The sequence below is a fragment of the Trichechus manatus genome, unplaced genomic scaffold (genome assembly GCF_000243295.1).
Source record: "Trichechus manatus latirostris isolate Lorelei unplaced genomic scaffold, TriManLat1.0 scaffold00153, whole genome shotgun sequence".
In the NCBI taxonomy this organism is placed as follows: Eukaryota; Metazoa; Chordata; class Mammalia; order Sirenia; family Trichechidae; genus Trichechus; species Trichechus manatus.
Window position 1 is genome coordinate 6,782,814 of NW_004444089.1, and position 25,942 is coordinate 6,808,755.

A 25,942-nucleotide genomic window follows, 5' to 3' on the forward strand; every position below is an offset into this window, starting at 1 on the left:
GCAGGGGGCACGTTGGCGGGGGGGCCTGACAGACTACGCAAGAACTGAACAACGGATGCCTTGCCTGGGCCTCTGGGGGCGCCCTGCTACGCTATCTCAAAGCCCACAGACGTTACAGTCATCTATCCCCCCACAGCGGGAAGGAGCAGGTGGGGACTCTCTGCCCTGTTAGGATAATCAGGACTCAAAGACATGGAAACATAAGGTTTATTCCAAGCAGTTATTCTATATGCAGATAGGGAGACCATTTTGATTCTAAAAAAAAGCAAATGGCTCTAACTAGGCTAGTTATAATGAAGCTTAGAAAGAGACGATGAGGGAGAAGAGATCACCCACTGGTTAATCTTAACGTGACTGACTGAGCCCTGCCCTCCCCCTTTACTGAGATCAACCAACATCACAAGGTGGTCTCTGGCCGGGCTGCTAACATTTTGGGTCTCTGTCCACCTGTGGAGCCCTGGTGGCACAGTGGTTAAGAGCTTGGCTGCTAACCAAAAGGTCAGCAGTTCAAATCCACCAGGTGCTCCTTGGAAATCCTATGGGGCAGTTCTTCTCTGTCCTATAGGGTCCTATAGGGTTGCTGTGAGTCAGAACCGACTCATCGACAATGGATTTTGTTGGGTTTTATCCACCTGCAGCCATGATACCTTTTGAAATTTAAATTAAGTAAGCCTAGAGTCTTTTTTCAAAAGGATCCCTGGTGGCACAGTGGTTAAGCGCTCAGTGGCTAACTGAAAGGTCGGCAGTTGGAACTCACCAACGGCTCTGAGGGATAAAGACCTGGTAATCTGCTTCTGTAAAGATTACAGCCTAGAAGACCCTATGGGGAAGTTCTACTCTGTCACACGGGGTCGCTATGAGTCAGAATCCACTCAACGGCAAAGGGCTTTTTAGTCTTTTCCGTTAAATCATGAGGTAATGGTTTTGTTGTTGACTATCATTTTCTAGCAGGAAAAGACACATTTCCACGGCTGTCGAGCAGCTTCCGGTGGAGGAAAAAACACCAACGCTTTCGCAGTTTGGGTCAGCCTTTTTTTTTTTACAGTTAATGTTTGATTTCATGGGTAAGAAAAATCCTTAAAATCGAAGTAAGATGTCTGTTATTAATGTTTCTCTTTGACAACCCCCAGACACCAGCACAGCCAGAGGAGGAGGCTGAGCTGGGTCCCCGGGCAGAGCCGTGTGTTGACATCCAGGCGCTGGGTGCCTCAGACCAGCCCACGCTCAAATTCACAATCCTAGAGCTCCCACAACGAGGAAGGTAACCCTGCAAACCGCAAGCTTCACAAAATGTTCTGCTGCCTTGTGGTATTATTCACACACACACTCACACGCGCGCGTGCACACACTCACACGCGAACACACACACGCACGCACGCACACACACGCGCACACACATGCACGTGTGCACACACACGCACGCACACACACGCGCGCGCGCGCACACACGCGCACACACTCACACACGCACACACACACACACACACACAAGCAAGCCCTCCGTTCTCGAGATTTAGCTCTGTGGGAGCGGGTGTAGTGTTTTCTTCTTCAATAAAATGTGCTTCTTCGTAAGGAATTAGAGAGGAAAAAAAAAGGACCTGAAATTGTCATTCCAAAGATGAGACAGAAAGGGAGGGAGGGAGGGAGGAGGGCAGAGAAATGTCAAAGACGGTTTTCTAGGATTATTACGCAGTGAACTTTTGTTTACCTTGTGCCTTGCTAATTTATTGTTATTTGATGAAAGAGAATAGTTTTAGGGCCCAATTTTAGTCCCACTTATTGGAAACCCTTCCAGAGAACTTGGGTCTGACTTACTAGCAACGTTTCAGTCATTCTTGCATATAAGGCAGCCGGCCGCTGAGTACAGCAGCAAACCTGTTCGTCTGTTAGCTAAGGCTGTAAGGGACTTGATTTTCTTTATAAATAGCAAAAGCAAAATACAGTACGTGTTTGCTGACGATTTTCAAATCTTACTGTCTAGCCTGAAACCTCTGCTGTTGTAGCTGCTGCCGAGTCAGCCCCCAACTCATGGTGACCCCACGCCCGACAGAATGAAATACTGCCTGGGTCTGTGCCATCCCCATGATCAGAGGCAGATTGGACTGTTGTGATCCCTAGGGTTTTCACTGGCTGATTTTCGGAAGCAGATCGCCAGGCCTTTCTTCCTAGTCTGTCTTAGTCTGGAAGCTCTGCTGAAATCTGTTCAGCATCATCACAACACGCAAGCTTCCACTGACAGACGGGAGGTGGCTGTGCATGAGGTGCTGTGGCGGGGAATAGAACCTGAGTCTCCTGCATGGAAGGCGAGAGCTCTACCACTGAGCCACCACTGCCCCTGGAAGCCTCGGTCATCCTATCCAATCTCTGTCCTGTAAGGCATCTCCCACTGTCTACTCAACCTCTGCAGTTCCCAAACTAAACACACATTCTCTTTCTTCACAGTGAACTTTCTCTCTCTCGACTTCCCATTTCTCCCGAAGGCAAGGCTGCTAACACGGCTTTGTAAGCTTTTACCCGGCCACTCTGGGAGGTTCGACTTTCTTTGTGGTGTATGCGGATAGCACCGTTGCAGTCAGGCAGTAGGACACGTATGTGGCTGCATGTGGGGACCCTATAGCGACTCCAAGGAGGGAGAAAGACCTGGCGATCTGCTCCTGTAAAGATTACAGCCTAGAAAACCTATGGGGCAGTTCTGCTCTGTCACACAGGGTTGCCATGAGTCAGAATCGACTCGACAGCACCCAACAACGTGGCTCCACCATGGTCCTAGTTATTAGGCTCCAGACACCCTGTAATCTCCTTTCTTCTGCACCCTCCAAGAGTCAACAAATCCCAAAGTCTCTCTTCAAGGCCTGTCTCATGTCTGTCCTTGTGGTCCAGCCCCACCCCACCGAGTGAAAGTTCCCGCTGCATCTTCGCAGGATTGCTGTCATGGTGCCTCACGAGCAGCACTGCACCCACATCTCTCCACCCAACGCCCCCCCCACACACACCGCTACCTTCCCACAGCTCACCTCTTCAAGAAACCGCGTTCCTTTCCCATTGCCTGTTCGCCCCCAACCTTCATTTCAACTTCTCTAAACTTATCTCTACCACTACCTACCCTGAAAATCAAGTTCCTGTACAGTCGCCTCTGACTCACGGCAAGCCCATGTCCTTCAGAGTGGAACTGTGCTCCGTAAGATTTTCAATGGCTGGTTTTTTGGAAGTAGGTTACCAGGCCTTTCTTCCCAGGTGCCTCTGGGTAGACGCCAACCTCCTCCAACGTTTTTATCAGCAGCTGAGCAGGTGAACCATTGCACCACTCGTGGACTGCACCACTGTCTAGACAAGTGATTTTTATTGTTTTATCATGCACGCGTGTGTGTGTGTACACACACCAGTGTACGGATGTATGAGTGTGTTTGTACAGTTGTTGTTTTGGTGGTTACTTAAAACTTCCGTTAGATTAAAATAACAGAAAAGGCCTGAGAAAAATATAAATTGATGAAAACCAGACATTAAATTTTTTAAAATTACGGATTACAGAAAATTTCAAACACACACCAAAGAAGAGAGACGACGTGCTGTACTTTCACCTAGAGACTCAACGACTGTAACACTTAGCCATTCGCTTAGCCTGCGGTTTCACAGAACTCAAATGTAATCTTACATGATAGCGCGATACGGCAACATTCTCCGACAGACTGTAGATTAGTCACATGATCTGCAGAACTGTGCTATCTGTCTATTACGTTAGCGACTAAAAGCTTTAAGTTTGTTTTTTCAAGAATGGGTGATACATTTTGATATAAACCCACTGCCGCTGAGTCGATTCTGACTCATAGCCCTACAGGACAGAGCAGAGCTGCCCCATAGGATTTCCAAGGCTATAATCTTATGGAAGCAAACTGCCACATCTTTCTCCCTTGGAGCAGCTGGTGGATCTGACTTTCATTTAGCAGATGAGCACTTAACCACTGTGCCACCAGGGCTCCTTCCTTTGCATATAGTTCATGAAAAAGTGAACCATCTTCCTAACAACCACGACGGCAATAACGACAAGAGTGGTATTGGTGTCTAAGGTCTTCTGTGTCACACAGACTGGCGGAGCTGCTTTGCATGAACTGCCTTCCTTAACTCCCACAGTAACACTATTGGTCGGTTCTGTTTTATTCTCATTTTACGCCTGAGGGAACTGAGGCGCAGAGAGTTATACCCAAGATCACCGAGCTATTTACAGCAAGACGGGGACTTGAACCCCTACATTCTAGCGGCAGTACTCTTAACCCGTGTCCATGCGTGGAAATCAGAGACTGAAGTATGGTGCCTTGTAAACAAACCAAACCCATTACCACTGAGGCGATTCTGACTCATGGCGACCTCACATGTTACAGAGTAGAACTGGTGCCTTGTATAATTTGTTCCCTTTTCCAAAATACATACCTTCACTAATTCCATAACAAGATACAGTTCAGTTGGCACATCCATCTCCTCAATCAGAAGAACAATATTGGGGTGCTTCACTCTTCTTAAAATAGACACCTCATTCTGTATCATGTGCTCCTGTCCAAGGGAAAAATCACCGTAATCAATACACATACAAATATACACGAGACGTTAACTCAAGTGAGAAAAACCATCCTATCTGAGAACCAAGGGAGATGCATTCTGGTAAAACACAATGATTGTATCTTAGCTTCTAATATTGAGATAGCCTAGAATTTCCAAAAGATGATGAAGGTCCTTAGCTCATGGCTGCAAATTTCAGAACCTATCACGATAACTGTAATTTCATTTAGAAAGATGAGACAAAATTCAGATAAAAAAGCCAGGGAAGAAAACAAGCAAACAAAGATAAGGTATAAAAATAACATCTAATCATTCCAAATAACTTTTATTTCAGGAATATTTATAAAGTTGTATTGTTACCGGGTGGAAACCCCAGGTTCTTGCTCAGCATGACTCGTATTGGCCAATATACGAGAGATCGAGGTGGGAGAACAGGAGAGGCACCTTTATTTCACTGTACAAGGAAATGGAGTCAGTCGGAGCTGCTGCTGCCAAGACTCCTCGCCAAGGGAGCGCAGGCAGGCTACTTTTAAAGGGTTTACAAGTAGGGAGTTCACACAAGTTACGTCAGCAACATTCTTAATCATACTACGCAGGCACGATGGGGTTTACATATAACCTCCAAGGAAAAGCAGGATTCAAATGCAAAGCTGGGTGGGGGGCAGGAAGCCCAGCAAAGGAAACAGGGTTTTTAATACAGCACTGTGGGGGTTGTCTCAGTATTCTGATCGTAAGTATACAACATTACATTCCACCAAAATGCACTGTTAAGGTGAACTTATGTTTACCTAGAGCTTATCTGGGAGCTGCTCTTTGTGTTTCTATCCCTCAAACACTTTGTTTTTAAAACATGAACTTTATACATACTTTGCCTCGACATTTGCTCTTCTTGATAATTTTCAGAGCATATTCCCTAGCCGTCGACCTGCAAAGAGAAGAGTTTTCATTGTATAAAAATCAAACTTAATTTTGAATCTACTGAATCCTTGTGTTAAGGATTATTTCTTACCCCATGAATCTGGCATCACGGTGTAAGTACAAGACTCTCTATTTGTTTTTTTAAAAGAAATATGTAAAAGTTTGTGATTTGACCAAAGTATAACACCAACAAGTAGGCTAGCATAGAAGAATCTTGAGCTGTTGATGCCGACATACTTGTACTAAACACTTGTGGATAAAAACATTATTTGGTCTCTATTTGCCTAGAACAGCAGAGGAAGGAGACTCAGGAATTGGAGAAGAAAAAGGACGGCAGGTTTTACGGCCTCCATGAACTACTACTTCTACCACCATGACTCCAGAAGAACTGGATGGTGCCCCGCTACCATTACTGAACGTTTTGATCAAGAACCCAACAGACGGATCCGGATCAAAAGAAGGAAAAGTGTGGAATAGAACTTCAAACTCATATAGAAACCAGCTTACTGGATCCATTGAGACCGAGGGAACCCCCGAATCTATTGTCTGGAAATAATCTTTAAACCTTGAACCAAAACTAACCCACGAAGTCATCGTTAAGCTAAACAATAGTTTGGCCCAATTAATAAAGACTGTTTGCCTCGAGCATAGCACTCTTATAAAAAATCTTCTGTATGAGCGTAACCAACAACAGTTAATCTAAAACAGCTGAGAACCATAAGGGGCGGAGAGCCTGAAGGAATGGTGATGAACCAGTACGGGCCGAGATAGAACGGTGACACGGTGAGAAGGATGCAACCCACGTCGGCGAACTGTTCACGCAGAAATTCTGAATGCATGCATGTTAGCTTGTGTGTATTGTCACTAAAAATAAATAAATTATTATTAAAAAAAAAAAAAAAAAAAAGCCGCCATCCCAGGCAGGGCCAGAGAGCTAGGATGGAGCTGTGTGCAGGGCTCTCAAAACTCAAAGTAGAGGTTTCCACTTATCATTTCCAGCAAGGGGGCTCAGGGGCTTGGACCGTTGGTAAGAAGAGAGGAGGATTCCTTAGCTTTGTGATTCTCCATATTTGTCATCTGATCCTGTTTCCTTTGGATGAATAACAGTAAAGTTACAGTAACTCAAAGGGAAAGGGCTGGTGTGGGGCCTGGGAGGTTGAATCCTACTCTTCAGCCAGACAGGAGGCCAAGCTGGCGGGTCACGCCCCTGAGCCTGCAGCTGAGGGGAAGGCGGTCTGGTAGCACGATGGTTAAGCACTCGGCTACTAACTGAAAGGTTGTTGGTTCAAACCCACCCAGCATCTCTGCTGGAGAAAGACCTGATCTGCTCCTGAAAAGATTACAGCCAAGACAGTTTAAAGGAAACACAGCCTCATCTACCCTGAGTCCAGAAGAACTAGATGGTGCTCAGCTACCACTACTGACCATTCTGACCAGGGCCACAGCAGATGGACCCTGACAGAATGGGAGAAAAATGTGGAACAGGACCTAAGACTCCTGAAAACAAACGAACAAACCAGACCTCCGGACCAGTTGGGACTGGAAGACGCCCAGAGACTATCGCCCTGAGATGCTCTTCAAACCTTGGACTGAGGTCACCTTGTAACTAAACAACGAATTGGCTCCGACAATAATGACTATCACCTGTAAGTACTGTGCTCCTTTAAAAAATCACCTTATGAGACCAAATGGTCCACAATTACTTTAAAACAAAAATGAGAAGGTCGGGGGCAGGGAAACCAGATTAAAGGAAGCGGAACAACCAGAATGGAAATAATGAGAATGTTCACCCAGTGTGAAGAATGTAACCAATGTCACTGAACAACTTGTGCAGAAATTGTTGCGTGGGAACCTAAACTGCTGTGTAAACCTTCACGGAAAACACAATGAAATAGTGTTAAAAAAGAAAAATACAGCCCAGAAAGCCCTACGGGGCAGTTTTGCTCTGTCACATGAGGTCGCCATGAGTTGGAATCGACTCGATGGTACCCTACAACAGCAACAGCTGAGGGGAAATGAGAGCAAACTTGGGCTCGGTGGCCTAGGGCCACTAGGAAAAAGGACCTGTGGGTTCCCCATCTAGAACCTTACATAATCGGATTAAACAATTAAATTTACCCATATTTTATATTGGACAATGAGCCCCTTGAATGGCCACCAAAATTAGTATTGTAGGTTCTCATTCTTGATTCCTTGAGAGCAGAGCTATAAAGTCACATAATAAAACCCTTAATTACTTGAAGTATATGTTTACAGGAAAGTTGCTGAGTTTGCAAAACGAGTCAAAAAAACAGGTGTTAGCACTAAATGAATATCCTAAGAGTAAAAATCTAACCGTCTGCTCTAAGTTGGGAAATGAAAGCTTCTGGCAAGAAAGAATATCCTTTTGGGAACAGCCTAGTGCTTAACTGTTGTGCCACCAGGGTTCCCTCAGGGTATGTACACAAACGCAGGTAGGAAGGCAAACGCATCATTTAAGGCTCGTGGAGGCTGTGGTTCCTGTGGTCCCCTAGTCTTCGGACTAATATTTCCCTTGTGTCTTTGGTTTTCCTCATTCTCCTTTGCCCCAGATGGGATGGGACCAATAGATGTATCTTAGATAGCTGCTCACAAGCTTTTGAGGCCCCAGATGTTACTCACCAAAGTAGGATGTTTTCGAAGTAGCATTTTCTTTATGGACTATGTTATGCCAGCTGACCTAGATGTCCCCCGAGACCATGGTCCCCAGCCCTCAGCCCAGTAGCTTGGTCCCTCAAGGGGTCTGGATGTGTCTAGGAAGCTTCTGTGACTTTGCCTTGGTCAAGCTGTGCTGACTTCCCCTACATTGTGTGTTGTCTGTCCTTCACCACCTGAGACACAGTCGCTGCTCACATCTGCTTCACTCAGTCTCTTCACCTGAATGACAATCACAAGTCCAGAGCCTGGAGGGTGCAAGGTGATGGGGTCACAGTCAAGGCCTCGGTGTGTGCTCTGACCTCTCCTCAGTACTTTCTGGCCCCTCGAGTTTGCTCTGGGACCTACAACACTCCACCAGAGAGCTTCAGACTGGAGCACATCTCTCCCAGCTCCAGTCACAGAACACCAATGGCCCTCAGCTTGTGCTGGCGGCTCCTGAGGGAGCCTGGGTGGTACAGCGGTTAGGTGCTCAGCTACTAAGTGAAAGGTTGGCGGTTCGAACCCACCAGTGGCTCTGTGGGAGAAAGACCTGGTGATCTGCTCCCATAAAAATCACCCATTGCCATGAAGTCGATTCCGACTCACAGTGACCCCACGCGACAGAGCAGAACCGCTCCACAGGGTTTCCAAAGCTGCCATTTTACGGAAGCAGACTGCCACATCTTTCTCCCTCGGGGTGGCTGGGGGGTTTGAACCAATGACCTTTCGGTTAGTAGCAAGCGCTTTAACTACTGTGCCACCAGGGCTCCTTCCATAAAGATGACAGCCTAGGAAACCCTATGGGGTGGTTCTACTCTGTCACATGGGGTCACTGTGAGTTGGAATCTACTTGGGAGTGATGGGTTTGGTTTTTGGTTTTGAGGATTAGGGAAGCAATGGGGAATGTGAAAATGGTCAGGCTCAGTGGTGGGGGCAGGGGAGTGAAGGAGAGAGAGGGGAAAGGTGGCTTAACAGAACCCACTAAGGGGTGCTGCTCCCTCACAAAGACCGGCTGCTGCACTGGGTCTCTGTCATTGGTGGGGCTCCCCGAGCCCAGCAGGTGTGCTGGGGGTGGAGCAAAGTTTGAGATCCTCCACCCAAGGGTAGCTTAATGAGGGTGTGGCCGCCTTACCATGGAACCACCTTTCACAGAGCACAAGGTGGCAGGGGAGAAAACAAGTATCAATCGACCCAACAACCTTCATCATCTTTGAGGCCCTTTCCAGACATCCAAAGGAGCCCTGGGGGTGCAACGGTTAAGATCTCGGCTGCTAACCGAAAGGTTGGTGGTTTGAATCCACCAGTGGCTCCACAGGAGAAAGACCTGGTGATCTGCTCTCATAAAGATTACAGCCTAGAAAACCCTATGGGGCAGTTCTACTCTGTCAAATGGGGTTGCTGTGAGTTGCAATCGACTCTATGGCACCCAACAGCCATAAAGCTCTAATAGGGCATGGTTATCTGCTTCTGAATCAAAGCCCTTGGAGAAGAACAAGGTCTGGATCTTCCAGGCTGAAGCTTCCTCAGCCCCTCTTCTCAACTGAGATGACCTCTCCTAGTGGTGGTGTAGAGAGTGGGGACGTGACTCATGCAGTGTGGAGGAGCATTAGGGTGCCGAGCCCCCTCAGGAGCAGAGAGGGGTAACTGGAAACATCTAGGCCCCACGTGGCCCCCAGAAAGTCTGTGCACATGTTCACTCAGGGAACTGAGGCATGGCCCCTGACTTTCCAATACTGGGCGCACCCAGCTCTGAGATGAAGCTGCTGGCTGACCCAAACCAGCTGTTGTTGAGCTGCCTGCGACTCATACAACCCCATGTGTGTCAGAGCAGAACTGTGCTCTAAAGGGTTTTTCAATGGCTGATTTTTCAGAAGTAGATTACCATGCCTTTCTTCCGAGATGCCTCTGGGTAGACTCAAATCTCTAACCTTTTGGTTAGCAGCTGAGTGCGTTAACTCTTTGCACCACTCAGGGACTCCACTGGCCCACCAGCTCCCCTTATAAAGCAAGCAACTTCCCTAGCAAAGCAATCCACTGGGCCAAGGGATTGGGACTGCCTTAGCCTGGGCTGTAACTTGACCAGTTGTCCCTTCTCCCTCTAGTAGGTAACAGCCACTGGGCTTGACTAGGGTTCAAGAACCCAGGGGGAAATCCTTCCCTGCAAGCCCTTCCCTCTGACCACAGAGTACCTGGCTCATTCAGTCTGATGCATCTTCATGGTGGTGCAGTGGTTAAGCCCTCAGCTGCTAACCGAAAGGTCAGCGGTTTAAATCCACCAGCAGCTCCGCAGGAGAAAGATGTGGCCATCTGCTTCCGTAAAGATGACAGCCTTGGAAACCCTATGGGGCAGTTCTACTCTGTCCTACAGGGTTGCTGTGAGTTGGAAGCCACTCAGTGGCAATGGGATAGGTTCATGCATTTAAACACAATTTTTGCTGGGATCACTACATACACATTTTAAACCTTTCCAAGGTTCGTGTTGTACAGGTAGTCCCGGACTTACGATGTATCAAGTTGGGAAGAACCGCCCCTACCACCCTCCCATTTTTATTTTTATTTTTGGTACATCTCACTGTCAGTAATATGCACTCATACAATGTTGCAGCCCCTAACCTGCTGACGTCATCGTATCTGTAAGTTCATATGTAACGTTCCCAACCCGAAAGACAAATAAAGATTAGATTTCTAAAGATACTGATACTAAAAGGCAATAATGATGAAAACTAAAAAAAAATCTAGGTGTTCAACTTACAGAATCGATTTATGACAGAGTCATCGGAACAGCACCCCGTTGTAAGTCGGGGACTCCCTGTATTTAATTTGATGATAATATATGTTAGAGACATGAACTCCGCACAAGAACACTCTGACCTCCACAAACGTCACTTCAAAAAAGCATAAGGAAAAACTATCCAGTATGTCTTTTTAACAAAATTAGAAGTCTAACCTGAAAGATTTGGCAAAGTTTTGCTGAGTTCATTACAAAATTTTTTAAAAAGCCTTTAATGTATAGATTAACTACATTTTTCAAATCTGTTGTTAGAAGGGCTTTTCTTTCTTTTTTTTAAAAACAACTTCTTTTTACATCTGGGGTTGAGACATTAACTCATTCCACATGTGCCGCAGACTGCAAATAAAGACACGCAACGCCAAAAGTTTCCTTTAAATCAGTGCAAATGATACCCTGCTCACCTTTCTACACACTCCTTGACAACAGCAAAATTCCCATCTCCTATGGTCCTTCCGACTTTATATCGCTCCGTTATTGTGGCTGGGATCTGGAAGCCTTCCTCCAACACTTCTGGAAGAATCACGAGTGAGATTTTATTGGAAGAGAAGGAGACGCAGTTGTTGCACAAAAGAGATATTTAGAAGGATCATCGAATAGGCTTGAATGGATTCCGAAGCTCCACGTCAGTTTCTGTATAGCGAGGCAAGCCCCCAGGCCCCGCCGACACTGTATATACTGGATGGTTTTTACTAAGACGGAGGATGAACTAGAAGGAAGCATATGGGGTTCACCCTCACTCATAGAGGAGCTGCTCTTGCGTTCTGCTACAGTGGGGATTTGGAGAAGAAGTTTTGCTCTTCTTATTTCACTCCAATTTGATCAATACAGCATTTACTGAACACCCACTGTGTATGGAGAAATGACATTCCTAGCTATGAAGCAGGAGAAAAACGCAGTCGGAAGGAGACTCTGGGCTTCTGACGTTGTAGAGGCAAGCACGAAAACGTCCTGCCGTTTGGGCACTTACCTTTATGACATCCTGTACTGGACATCTCCCTAAAATTCCTTAGGAACTAAGCATGGATTCTCGCCCTCCCCAGTACCAACCAGCACATTTTAGACAAACGTTCCCACCAGCAACCTGTGAAGCAGATGTCGAGTTAAAATTATAATATCTGTTATGTCTGTGAACAGAACGGCTTTGGCTTTGTAGTTTGAATTATGGTCCTGCCACTAACACAACGCATTCCCCCCTCCCCCTTAAATGCGTTCTGAAATATCTTACAAATGCCTAATAACGCTTTAAATGCCGAGGTCGTAAAATTCAATAAGCCACATTGCGGTCACATAAATATGCTGGATAACCTTTAACATCTCAGGGTGTAAAAAGCCTTTTATAGCTGGGCTCTCAAATGGACATGTTTTAAGGTTATAAACCCTAGTTCTCCCTCAGGCAACCTGAATACTAAATGTGACGGAGGCCAGTGTTTCCAACGGGCTCCTCACCTGAGCATCAATCATCCGCGGAGACTAAAAATCCCTTCTCAAAATTAAATTCAAACCTGAGGGGGAAGGGGCTGTCCTGGTGAAGCTCCCGTTAACCTTCAGTCTGTCTGGTGGGGACCCGCAGACGGGAGCACACAGTCACCAGACTTCAGCTTTATGATGGCGTGTGCGTCTCGGGAGTGGCGGGAATTTCTGAAAAGTTTGCAGAAATGTGGAACACTTGGTGCCACTACTCTTACCTTAAAGGGCCCTGGTGGCACAACAGATAAGTGCTCGGCTGCTAACTGAAAGGCTGGCTGTTCGAACCCACCCAGCAGCTCCACCGGAGAACGACCTGGCGATCTGCTCCTCTAAAGATTACAGCCTAGGAAACCCTAGGGGGCAGTTCTACTCTGTCCTACAGGGTCACTGTGAGTCGGGATCAACTTGACAGCACCCAACAAGAATGACTTGGGAGGGACTAGGCATGTCTTATAATCCCCATTTTACAGAAAAGGAGGCTCTAAGATGGGGAGAGTTGAAGGAGCAAAGGAGCTTGTCCAGACAATCCAGTGAGTTCATGAAAAAGTCAATTCTGGAACCCAAAGAATCTGACCACATCCCAGAGAAATTCTAAAGGGAATTAGCTTAAGGTACAAAGAATCTTTTTCTCAACTGCCATCAATTAACTGTTTTTTTGTAAAGTCACATGTGCATACATCGCGTTCACTTCAGTCCGAGTACATCTGCAGGTCTGTAACAGTGAAGAGAGCAACTCCGGTACAGTAAAAGTGAACGCAGTTAGAGAAAACAAGGGCAGCAATTACACCCGTTCATCTCAAACGTGGAGTAAGACCGGCCTTCCTACTCAGCACACGTGTGCCTTTGGAAGGCAGGAAACACGTTAGGCTAACTCCGACTTCTGTTCCCGTGTCTCCTTGTTAGCTGCCATTGAGTCAGCCCTGGTTCATGGCGACCCCATGCACAGTGGAACGAAATGCTGCCTGGTCCGAGCCAGAGGTGGACTGGACCATTGTGGCTGAGTTTTGGAAGTAGATTGCCAGGTCTTTCTTCCTAATCTATCTTAGCCTGGAAGCTCCGCTGAAACATGTTCAGCATCGTCAAAAAAAACCCCAAAAACCCACTGCCCTTGGCTCCTACTCACAGCAACCCCATAGGGTTTTCAAGGCTTTAAATCTCTGCGGAAGCAGACTGTTCTTTCTCCCGCAGAGCTGCTGGTGGTTTCGAACCGCCAACCTTAAGGTTAGCAGCCGATCACTTTAACTACACGCTACCTCCACTGACAGATGGGTGGTGGCCGTGCATGAGGTGCATTGACCAGGAATCGAACTCAGGTCTCCAGGATGTCAGGCGAGAATTCTCCCAGTGAACCACCACTCCTCACTCCTGTTTGCGCAGAATAGCTACAGATCCCGGGGGTGGGACGGGGGGCGGGGGAGCCATATTCAATCCTATCTCCTTGTGATGGACCCTCGTGAGCTGGTCTATTTCATTCTGTGTGAGAAGTTACATTTTCCCGGAGTAAAGAGCCAACCCATCCTGTGACCCCTGAGCAAGAAGCCTTCTCCTCAGATACCAAGTCAAAACTCATCACCTTCTCTAGGCCCGTCGTTCTCGTCCATCGAGCTACAGACTTTGGTGGACGCAAGTGAGGTAGAGGAGCCTCCATGCTGAGAGCTCTGTCAGAAAACAGAAACAGAATGAAAACCTGGGTCAGAGGGTGCCGCGTCCACGCCCAGCCAGCATCGCGGGAGACAGCGGCGTCCCCTGCAGGGAGGATTTGCTCTTCACGCACGGAAAGGGGGTTCTTACAGGGGGCCTCTCCCGCCCTCCCCATGAACAAATTCAGTCATAGATCGCGTAACTGTGTCAGGCTAGTCCTTGTAAATTTGGATGTTCCACAGCTTTTTATTCCTTGTTCTCACAATTAGCACCCTTCTGCTCACCGCTGAGTTTGGCCAAATTCAGTCACCTCACCTCACCCTTCCACCCTCCATCTGCCGATGGGCCTCAAGTATGGTGCCAGTCTTCTCTCATCCACCAACTGTTTTTCTATTCTTATAACAGAAAAAAAATGTTTCTTCTGTTTGTTTTTATGGGATATCCTGAAAAATAAAATTCAGCCTTACCATACCTTTTAGGAGTTAAAGGGCAGGTTTGTTAATTCACTTTGAGAAAAGGACACAGCACTGTGCTGGTTATCCGTGCTGTGTTAAATGTTACATAATGAGGCGGAGGCAAAGCCAGAATCAAAGCCGAGGCCTGTTGATTCCCTTGTAATTTTGCTGTATTTTGGCCCAAGACCCACGAGAGCCAACAGGGTAACAACTATATTTGAGATGGGGAGCCAACACCAGAATTTACTATTATGATCAGCTAGGGAGCAGGACTTTAACAAGGACGTTTCCACCTCTGAATCATTTCCCTGAGGAAACAATTTGCACATTTGAATGCTATTTCTAAACAGTGAACACAGCTTGTCCTAAAAGGTCTTCCTTCCACTTCCCCGGGTATATCCACTTGGTTGGTCAGATGGGAGCAGGAGGCGGTGAGGGGGTGGTACTGGCTCATGGCGCTGACTGTCTGTGGAGCGGAGAGAAGGGAAGAGCAGCTACAGCTGTTAATAACGAAGAGGCGGCGAGAAGAAACGCTGACCTATTTTTCCTCTGCTTACCTGTCTCCCTGCAACCTCCTCCCATTCCGTCCAGCCTTCACTGCGGTTTTATAGCACTTCATGAGGCCCACCGTGTCCTGGACGGGAATTCACAGATTTCGGCTTTCAATAAAAGACTAATAGAGCTGGGGAAATTCTAGCTAAGTCGCTGCAGGGCCACCTGAATCAATGCCATAGGAAATGCTCCTGGGAGCGGCTAAGGTGAGCACGTCCCACTGGATGGGCTTACCAAAGCTGACAGCTGGCAGGATTTGGTGAAATTTAAATTCACAGCAGTGGTGGGCCTACTGGTGACTCTGGTGTACATCTGAATGCTACATAGTTTGTGTGATGTACCAATTATTTTTCAATACCGTAAAAAAAAAAAATCAATAAATCTGGTGATTTGAGCTACTTTTCCACCTTTTCTCATCTAGCCTCCTTGTGATCAGCAAGATACATTTGCAATACGCTAGGCTGGAAAGAGGGATTTAGATGGTGGCCTTCAAACAGAGCCTCTCTTAGTGTGACGCTAACTATGCGGTCCAAAGGACTCCGCTGTGGGCACGGTAAACGTATGAGCTTCTGAGTCGTGCTCTGCCGACTTGTACGGATGTCTGTTTGTGAAAACCTTGGATTCGTAATATTGGGATACGAGCCTGAGACCAGGCAGGTTTATTACATCAATGTCTGGAAAACATAAACATTAACGTGACCACATACTAGGGTGGGAGGCGTGTGTATTTCAGCACAGTGACTTCTTGATGCCCCAGGTCACTGCTTTTGCTGTAGACATAACGGTGTTCCAAGCAGAAAGGAACTAAGCAAGCATCTCGAATGCAGACCTTGTCTTCTCAGCCTTCTGATCCGTGAGTTTCTTCCAGCAGCATCGCGAATGGTGTTTAATAATGTGGACACACTGTGGTTTGTGGTAGCAAGCGCGGTCTTGCCATGTGGCGTTCTAGATTTTAGAATACAAAGACACACTCTTTCATCAAGCACCCAGATTAACAGGCTGGCAGTGCGTTTCCACAGCTGACGTGCTCAATTCCAAAAGCTTGTTATTTTAATAAGAACATCACATACTCGATACAGAACCCTGACCCCAAGTATATGAAAACATCTCTTTAGACTGTAATGTTTTATAAACTTGCCAGATATTACTTAGTAAACTGCCTTGTAAACCAATGAACTGCATTTTCAAAACTGCCACCAAATGTCTGATACTCTGAGTGCTTGCTACAATGTCAACTGTGTTTTCTCTGCCTTATAAACAAAACCCCTCAAGGTTTTTACACTCTGGTTAAAAAAAAAAAAGGATTAACACAAGTTTGCTTATTTTTAAAACTGCTTATTTTCAACTTTAGGTGTGTGTTTATGAAAATGTATCCCAAACTCATTTCAAACTGTATCCTGGCTGAGGGTAACAGGTGACAGACAGTTTTAAGGAAAACAAAAACAAAACCCTGCCATCAATTACAAACGGGGTACTCTGAAAATTGAAAGTTCTCATTTTATTTCTTATGCTCAAATACAGTAAACTAAGTGTATTACGTGTCCACGAGCATTGGTTCTTCTTCTCCCCAGAGAAGGCAGACAGCGGTTAACACAATATACTTTCCAAGACGCTGACCACCATACAAACCAGTTACCGTCAGGTCAGCCCCGACTCACGGTGACCCCATGTGTGACGGAGCGAAGCTGTGTTTTACAGGGTTTTCAGTGGCTGGTTTTTTGGAAATACATTACCAGGTCTTTCTTCCAAGGTGCCTCTGGGTGGACTTGAACTGCCAAACTTTGGGTTAGCAACCGAGTGCATTAACCATGTTCACCACCTGGAGGCTCCATGACCATCATGGACTCAAAGAATTTCTGGGACTGGAATGGACTTAAATATTACCTATTCCGTCCCCTGCCATCCAGAGGCCAAATTCCCTCCTAAGATATCCCAGCTAGGTGGTCTGGGGGCCTCAATGCAAATGTCTCCAGTACTGAACACATTACTTCCTGAGATAGCTCCTTCATTGTTAGTATGAGCCAAAGAAGTTCTTCCCTGAGCTACACTGAAATTAGATCTCTCTACGTTGTCCATCTGTTGGCCCTAGCTGTCACCCAGGACAGGTCTAAGCCATTCTCCACAAGCTGAGCTTTAGGTATTGGTAAACAGCTACTGAGCTCCTTCTCAGCCTGCTCTTTTTTCAGTTTGAATATTCTCAGTTTCTTCAGCTGATCTTCAGGAAACTGGGCTCCATGACCCCTTCACCCTTCTGTGGACACACTTGAGATGTTAACATTTATACTGAATGCTGGTGCTCAAAACTGAACCCAAAATTCTAGGTGCACCCTGACCAGCCAAGAGCAGAGAAGGCAGAATGTTCTTTCTGAGGGAGAGAATATCACATCACTTTAAGATCATATTGGCTTATCAATAGCTCCATAAGATTTTAAACTTATAGATGTACCACATCTCCCTATTCTGAATTTGGGAGGTTGGTGGTTTTGGACCAGTCCAGGACTTCACATTTATTCATGCGAGACATCATCTTTATTACACCCTTCCAGCCTGTTCCCTTTTTTTTGGATTCTGATTTGGTCACCTAAAAGTGCTTACTCTCTCTCCGTTCAATCACTTGTAGGTTAGTTTCCATCACTCCTATGTAATCATAACAGTGTAGAATAGGACAGACCCTATAGCATATTACTCACAGTAAAAGTCTGTCAGTCTGTTGTACTGTGGAGGTTTGCGTGTTGCTGTGATGCTGGCAGCTATGCCACCAGTATTTCAAACACCAGCAGGGTCAACCCTGGTGGACAGGTTTCAGTGGAGCTTCCAGACTAAAACACACTATGAAGACAGACCAGGCAATCTACTTCTAAAAAAATTTGCCAGTGAAAACCTTATGAATAGCAGTGGAACACTGACAGCCGGCAGATGAGCCCCTCAGGTTGGAAGGCACTCAAAAAATGTCTGAGGAAGAGCCGCCTCCTCAAAGTCGAGTTGACCTTAATGACGTGGATGGAGTCAAGCTTTCGGGACCTTCGTTTGCTGATGTGGCATGACTTAAAATGAGAAAAAATGGCTACCAACATCCATTAATAATAAGAATGTGAAATGTAAGAAGTATGAATCTAGGAAAAATTGGAAGTTGTCAAAAATGAAATGGAATGCTTGAAGATAGATATTAGTGGGCTGAAATGGACTGGTATTGGCCATCGGAAACCATCTGGTCTACTATTCCAGGAATGACAAATTGAAGAGGAATGGCATCACATTCATTGTCAAAAAGAACATTTCAAGATCTATCCTGAAGTACAATGCTGTCAGTTACAGGATAATATCCATATACCTACAAGACAGACCTGTCAATATGACTTTTATTTAAATTGATGCTCCAATCACCAATGCCAAAGATGAAATCGAAAATTTTTACCAACTTCTGCAGTCTGAAATTGACCAAACATGCAATCAAGACGCATAGATAATTATTGGTGATTGGAATGTGGAAGTTGGAAACAAAGAAGAAGGATCTGTAGCTGGAAAACATGGCCTTGGTGACAGAAACGATGGTGAAGATCGAATGATAGAATTTTGCAAAATCAATGACATACTCATTGGAAATACCTTTCTTCAACAACATAAACGGCAACTATACGAGTGGATCTCACCGGATGAAATACACAGGAATCAAACTGACTACATCTGTGGAAAAAGATGATGGAGAAGCTCAATATCATCAGTCAGAACAAGGCCAGGGGCTGACTGTGGAACAGACCATCAACTGCTCATATGCAAATTCAAGTTGAAGCTAAAGAAAACTGAAACAAGTCCACAAGAGTCAAAGTATGACCTTGAGCACGTCCCACCTGAATTTAGAGACTATCTCAAGAACAGATTTGACTCATTGAATGCTAATGACCGAAGACCAGATGAGTTGTAGGATGACATCAAACATGAAGACAGCAAGAGGTAATTAAAAAGATAGGAAAGAAAAAAAAGATCAAAATGGATGTCAGAAGAGACTCTAAAATTTGCTCGTGAACATAGAGTAGCTAAAGCAAATGGAAGAAACGATGAAGTAAAAGAGCTGAACAGATTTCAAAGTGTGGCTCAAGAAGACAAAGCAAAGTAATATAATGAAACGTGCAAAGACCTGGAGTTAGAAAACCATAAGAGAAGAACTTGCTTGGTATTTCTCAAGCTAAAAGAACTGAAGAAAAAATTCAAACACTGATTTGCAATTCTGAAGGATTCTATGGGCAAAATATTCAATGACGCAAGAAGCATCAAAAGAAGATGGAAGGAATACACAGAGTCACCGTACCAAAAAGAATTGATGTTCAACCATGTCAGGTATTGATCAAGAACTGACAGTATTGAAGGAAGAAGTCCAAGCTGTACTGAAGGTGTTGGTGAAAAACAAGGCTCCAGGAATTGACCGAATACCAACTGAGATGCTTCAATGAATGGATGCAACGCTGGAAGCGCTCACTCCTCTATGTCATGAAATTTGGAAGACAGCTACCTGGCCAACCTACTGGAAGAAATCCATATTTGTGCCGACTCCAAAGAAAGGCAGTCCAACAGAATGCAGCAATTATCGCACAATATCATTAATATCACATGGAAATAAACTATGCTGAAGATAATTCAAAAAACGGTTGCAGCAGTACATTGATAGGGAACTGCAGAAATTCAAGCTGGATTCAGAAGACGGCGTGAAACAAGGGCTATCACTGCTGATGTTAGATGGATCTTGGCTGAAAGCAGAGAATACCAGAAAGATGTTTATCCGTGTTTTACTGACCATGCAAAGACATTCAACTGTGTGGATCATAACAAGTTATAGATAACATGTCGAAGAATGGGAATTCCAGAACACTTAACTGTGCTCATGAGGAACCTGTACATAGACCAAGAGGCAGTCATTCAAAGAGATCAAGGTACATTGTTTAATATTAGGAAAGGTGTGTGTCAGGGTTGTATCCTTTCACCATAGCTATTCAATCTGTATGCTGAGCAAATAATCTGAGAAGCTGGACTATATGAAGAAGAACGAAGCATCAGGATTAAAGCAAGATCATTAACAACCTGCAATACGCAGATGACACCACCTTGCTTGCTGAACGTGAACAGGACTTGAAGCACTTACTGATGAAGATCAAAGACCACAGCCTTCAGTATGGATTATACCTCCACATAAAGGAAACAGAAATCCTGGACCAATGAGCAACATCATGACAAATGGAGAAAAGACTGAAGTTGTCAAGGATTTCATTTTACTTAGATCCACAATCAACACCCACGGAAGCAGCAGTCAGGAAGTGAAATGATGCACTGCATTGGGCAAATCTGCAAAAGACCTCTTTAAAGTGTTAAAAAGTGAAGATGTCACTTTGAGGACTAAGGTGTGCTTGACCCAAGCCACGGTGTTTTCAGTCGCCTCATATACACGAGAAAGCCGGACAATGAATAAGGAAGACGGAAGAAGAATTGTTGTTAGGTGCTGAGGAGTCAGTTTTGACTCATAGCGACCCTACGTACAACACTGCCCAATCCTGAGCCATTCTCACAATCGTTGCTATGTTTGAGCCCATAAAGAAGAAGAACTGACGCCTTTGAATTAAGTGTTGGCAAAGAATACTGAACACACCATGAACTGCCAGAAGAACGAACAAATCTGTCTTGGAAGAAGTACAGCCAGAATGCTCCTTAGAAGCGAGGACGGCGAGACTTTGTCTCACATACTTTGGACATGTTATCAGGAGGGACCAGTCCCTGGAGAAGGACATCATGCTTGGTAAAGCAGAGGGTCAGTGAAAAAGAGGAAGACCCTCAAGGAGATGAACTGACACTGTAGCCGCAACAATGGGTTCAAATACAGCCAGCATCGTGAGGATGGTACAGGACTGGGCAGTGTTTGGGTCTGTCGTACAAAAGGGTTGCTATGTGTCGGAACAGACTCAATGGCACCTAACAACATTAACAACAAAAGTCATTTTAGTGATCAGCATGGATATGGATATGGTGGTTACCAATTCACCTATACATACACTAACTCAGTGGTGGGACAAGGAGCCCCGGTGGCACAGTGGTTAAGCACTTGGCTGGTAACTGAGAAGTTGGCAGTTCATATCCACTAGCTGCTCCATGGGAGGAAGATGTGGCAGTCTGCTTCCATACAGATTATAGCCTTGGAAACCCTATGGGGCATTCTACTCTGTCTTGCAGGGTTGCCACGAGTCGGAACTGACTGCAACGGATTTGGTTTCTGGTTAGTGCTGGAACTTGTTGATTATTATCCAACTGAATGGTTGTGGAAATAGTAAAATGAAAACGTGGCTGTTCTTGCTCTTTAGAAGAAACATAAGGAGACTAACCTTGATTTATGGCCAATAGAGCTGAAGAAATGACCACATCTAGTTTTGCCTGCGTATAAATTATATCAATTGACCTAGCTGCTTTTTCTGAGCAGAGAAACCACTGTACGGTCTACATGCTGGTAAGATGTTGTGTTTGTTTCAGCCAGTTTGCTAATTCTGAGGCATCCTTGTGGACAGTACAAAACACACAGTTATTTTAGAAGATAATATATATATTTTTTACTAACAAGATATTTTCAACCTACAGAATTTAACGTAATTCGCTGTGCTTGGAGATATGTAGCATCTGAAATGTCATTGCCTTCCGGCAGATTTAATAAGATCCATTTGGCAGGTTGCTGGATGTTTCTGGACACCTTCTGCATGTTTTTACTGGACACCTTCATAAAAGCACGGCCTAAGTAGGAACACATCCTAAGTGGAGTTATTCAGCTTGAGATCACATGGCAGACGGAGAACATAGCCCACTCTTCAAAGTAAGTGAGAAAGCTGATCTAACAGCTCTAACCACATTTTACCAAGATGTCTCTGATCACCAGGTAGTAAAAGGCAGCTCATTTTAAATACCAACAGTCTGAGTTCCTCCTACCATTTGTATGCACGGAGTCACTTAGCTGGGGTCCACACCCATGAAGATTCTGAAAATATCCCATTGATCCAATTGATCTCATCCAGGTAGCAAATTCACAAGATAACTCTGGCGTGGGCTGGATAATTGTATCACTGCTGATGCACATTTTGTCTTGCACAGTTATTAATTTGCTGAATGACTATCAGTTTGGAAAATTGTAAAAAGAAAGTGAGAAATCAAGTAGTCATTCGCATATGATTTCTGGATCAACTATATAAAGAAAAGACCAAAAAAAAAACAAAAAACAAAAACAAAAAAAAACATTGCCATCAAGTCAATTCTGACTCATCGTGACCCCACAGGACAAAGAAGGACTGCCCCATAGGGCTTTCTAGGCTGTGATCTTCACAGAAGCAGATCGCCACATTTTTCTCCCTCAGAGTGGCTGGTGGGTTCGAACTGCTGACCTTTCAGGTAGCAGCTAAGCGCCTAACCACTATGGCACCAGGGCTCCTTAAAGAAAAGACAACCAGTTGTCTTCGTGATCTTGCCTTGAGGTCTACAGAATCTGCAAAAATGGTCTCATGTGACAAAAATGAAATCATAACCTTGGTGTAGAGAACTGGAAACCCATGTGTATACAGAAAAACCACACATTTGTTTACTTTCCAAGTGGGTACAGAACCATAAGTTGATGACATAGATCTGAATTACTAATGTTGTTGCTAGGTGCCATCGAGCTGATGCCAACCCATAGCGCCCCTGTATGGCAGAGGAGAACTGCCCCATGGATTTTCTAGGCTGTAATCTTTATGGAAGCAGATGGCCAGGTCTTTTCTCTCACGGAGCCACTGGGTGGGTTCGAACCACCAAGCATTTACTTAGCAGTAGAGCACTTAACCATTGGGCCACCAGAACTCCTTAAATTACTAATAAGCCTCTATTACTGGAAAGAAGGTGTATGGAAACTGCTTTTCCCAAATTCCTTTGTCTGCATTCTTTATAGTATGCTCCGCTTAAACTGTATGGGACAGGCAATCATGTGCGTTATTATAACTAAGAATGAATACTGAAAAAATATAAAATGTTATTATAAAGATTTGGTCGAAGTTTTTAAAAGCCTGCAGAACTGTTATTCCTGAGATCGGTTTACTCAGAAAAGGGAAAAATGAAAATGGGAATATTGGCATTAAGTGTATCCTGCTGAAGGAGGGGGAGCCAAGATTTCAAAAGTGCATGAACGCAGTTCCATCTAGATCTAGCATCAAGCGTCTACGGCCCAGGCACTAAGTTACTCACTGAGGCCAAGATCCATAAATTCACAGTCCGAACCACAGACCCAACTATGAGGTAGCCACAAGGCCTCCTCTTCATGAGTTACCCATCAGAAAACCAGTGTTTGGACAGGAACCAGGGCGTTCTGTAGTTCATCTTCCTCTCCATAAAATACAATCTTCCTGTGATGTCCTCTTCAAATGGAAATCCGGTCTGTGCCAGGAAGTCACTGCTCTTCCAGGCACCTGCCACATTGTGCGTGCGTTTTACAGTCTATGTAGACCATGCTGGTGCCGTCCCGACAGTTCAGACTCACAGAGTAGAACCGCCCCATAGAGTTTCCAAGGAGCGCCTGGTGGATGTGAACTGCTGCCCTTTTGGTTAGCAGCCTGAGCTCTTAACCACTGTGCTCCCATGGTTTCCATGGAGCTGCTGGGTGGGTTCATGCTGCCAACCTTTCCATTAGCAGCCGAGCGCCTAACCATCATACCACCAAGGCTCTATTAAGACAGCACAAATACAATTTGGAATTTCAGAAATTTTAAAACATCTCCTCCCAATCCCTCTGGTTTGCTCTGAACCTCCATTACATTTAGGTTATCATGGAAATAACAAAAAGAATCTATTAAAACACACTGCAATCTTTAAGGTTAAAATAAATGTAGCAAATACAACACATTTAAACCCAGAATTCTGAACATCTGTAATAATTTTAATGTAAAATATATTTCAAACTAGGCCAGCAGAATTTTCTATTCTTCCTTGCATCATACAATGAATGGATAAAATACATTACGGAGATTGTTCTAAACCAAAGTTGTAGACTCAAGTATTTTTTATTATTTATTTTATTTTCATTATTTATTAATTTTATTTTATTATTGATTTACTTTACTATATATTGATTTGTCTTCTATATTTACTTATTCAGTGCTTTAGAAATAATCTGCACACACACACGCATACACACGCACACACATGCACACATATATGCACACAGCACACATGTCTACAACACATACACACGTGCACACATGCGCACCCATGCGCACACACATACACGCACATATCCACACATGCACATATGCACACACACACGCACACATGCATATGCATACACATATGCACTTGCAATATACACACACGCATATGCACACACACATACATTTGCACACACACATGTATATGCACACACACGCATTTGCACACACACATACATTTGCACACACACATGTATATGCACACACACGCATTTGCACACACACATGTATATGCACACACATTCGCACACACACATGTACATACACACACATTTGCACACACACGTATATGCACACACACATACATTCGCACACACGTACATGCACACACACATTTGCACACACACGTATATGCACACACACATACATTCGCACACACACGTACATGCACACACACATTTGCACACACATGTATATGCACACACACATTCGCACACACACATGTACATGCACACACATACATTTGCACACATGTATATGCACACATACATTTGCACACATACACAAAAATGCACACACATGCATTTACACACACACATGCACATCACATTTTTCTCCTGTAAATTAAGTGACCTTAAGAACAATGCCTTCCAGTCCTGGAGGCCAGTAGAATGTTTCTAAAAATGTAAGGAAATTTCTTTATTTTCCAACCAGTTGCCCAATCTGTCTGACAAATTTCGCCCTCCAGACAACTCTGAGAGAAAGGTATATTAGTGATTTTAAAGTAACCGACTATAACCGGATTCTTCATCAGATAATCTTTTTATTTTGTTGTTACTGTTGGTATTTTCCATTCAGATGCCATGTGGTGCCATCTGGCAGTATCTGGGGTCTCAGCTGATACTGATTAAATCACCAGACGATCATGACAGAAACGCCATTAGGACGCTGACCCTCACACCATGCAGGCATTTCACTTTCCACCTCTACTTGGCATTTTCAGAAAGAAACTCACCAAACCACACAGACGGTTTTTCCTGTTTATTGTACCCGGTAACTCTAAGGCGGCGTCACACAGTTGACTTCAGGGGGCATAACACGATTCAGCGTGAAACACAAGGTACAACGTTTTACAATGAAACCACAGCACAAAGCGGTGAAACTTTTAAAACTGGGTAGTTGAATGAAACATTTCATCAGCCCTTAGTGCCAAAACTCTGCTGATGGCCCCGGTTGTGAATTTTAAAATGTATTGCTGTTTCAAACATTTTAACACTAAATTCCATTTCTTAAAAGCACACACCCAAGCAACTCAAACTGTAAGCAGAAAGTTATGTCAACCTCTTCATAAAAATTTTATCCTGATTTTACAACATTCGTAGTGCATTTCAAGGTAAAGAGCCCTTAGAACAAACTCAATTCCTTGCTTGCTAACGAGCACAAACTCAACAAACACATTGCAAGAAAATTAACTTTCATACTCTTAGACTCTAACCTTTTAGTTACCACTATCCTGGCGTCAAAAACATTTTGTGGCCATATATAATACAAACACCCACATATTACATGCATCATTTACACTCTTTTGGAATTTATCTACCATAGTTACTAAAATGAGCTACATTTTAAAGACACCATATATCATGCGCCCTTACAAATTACAGCCAGGGCCTCAGATTTCTTATCTTTCCCACATGCGTCACGGGCACAAAATTACAAAT

At 44.6% G+C, this 25,942-nt stretch overlaps 1 protein-coding gene across 1 annotated transcript in view; it reads right to left on the reverse strand.

Moving 5' to 3' along the window:
* LOC101353945 (serine/threonine-protein kinase DCLK1) overlaps positions 1-25,942 on the reverse strand; it is a 96,432-nt gene that overhangs the window by 61,232 nt on the left and 9,258 nt on the right. Inside the window, exons 3-6 of the mRNA XM_023740360.1 lie at positions 13,956-14,040; positions 11,317-11,425; positions 5,419-5,476; positions 4,426-4,545 (exon numbers count right to left, since the gene is read on the reverse strand). Coding sequence (XP_023596128.1) covers positions 4,426-4,545; positions 5,419-5,476; positions 11,317-11,425; positions 13,956-14,040 — 372 coding nt within the window. The remainder of the gene's footprint in view (positions 1-4,425; positions 4,546-5,418; positions 5,477-11,316; positions 11,426-13,955; positions 14,041-25,942) is intronic.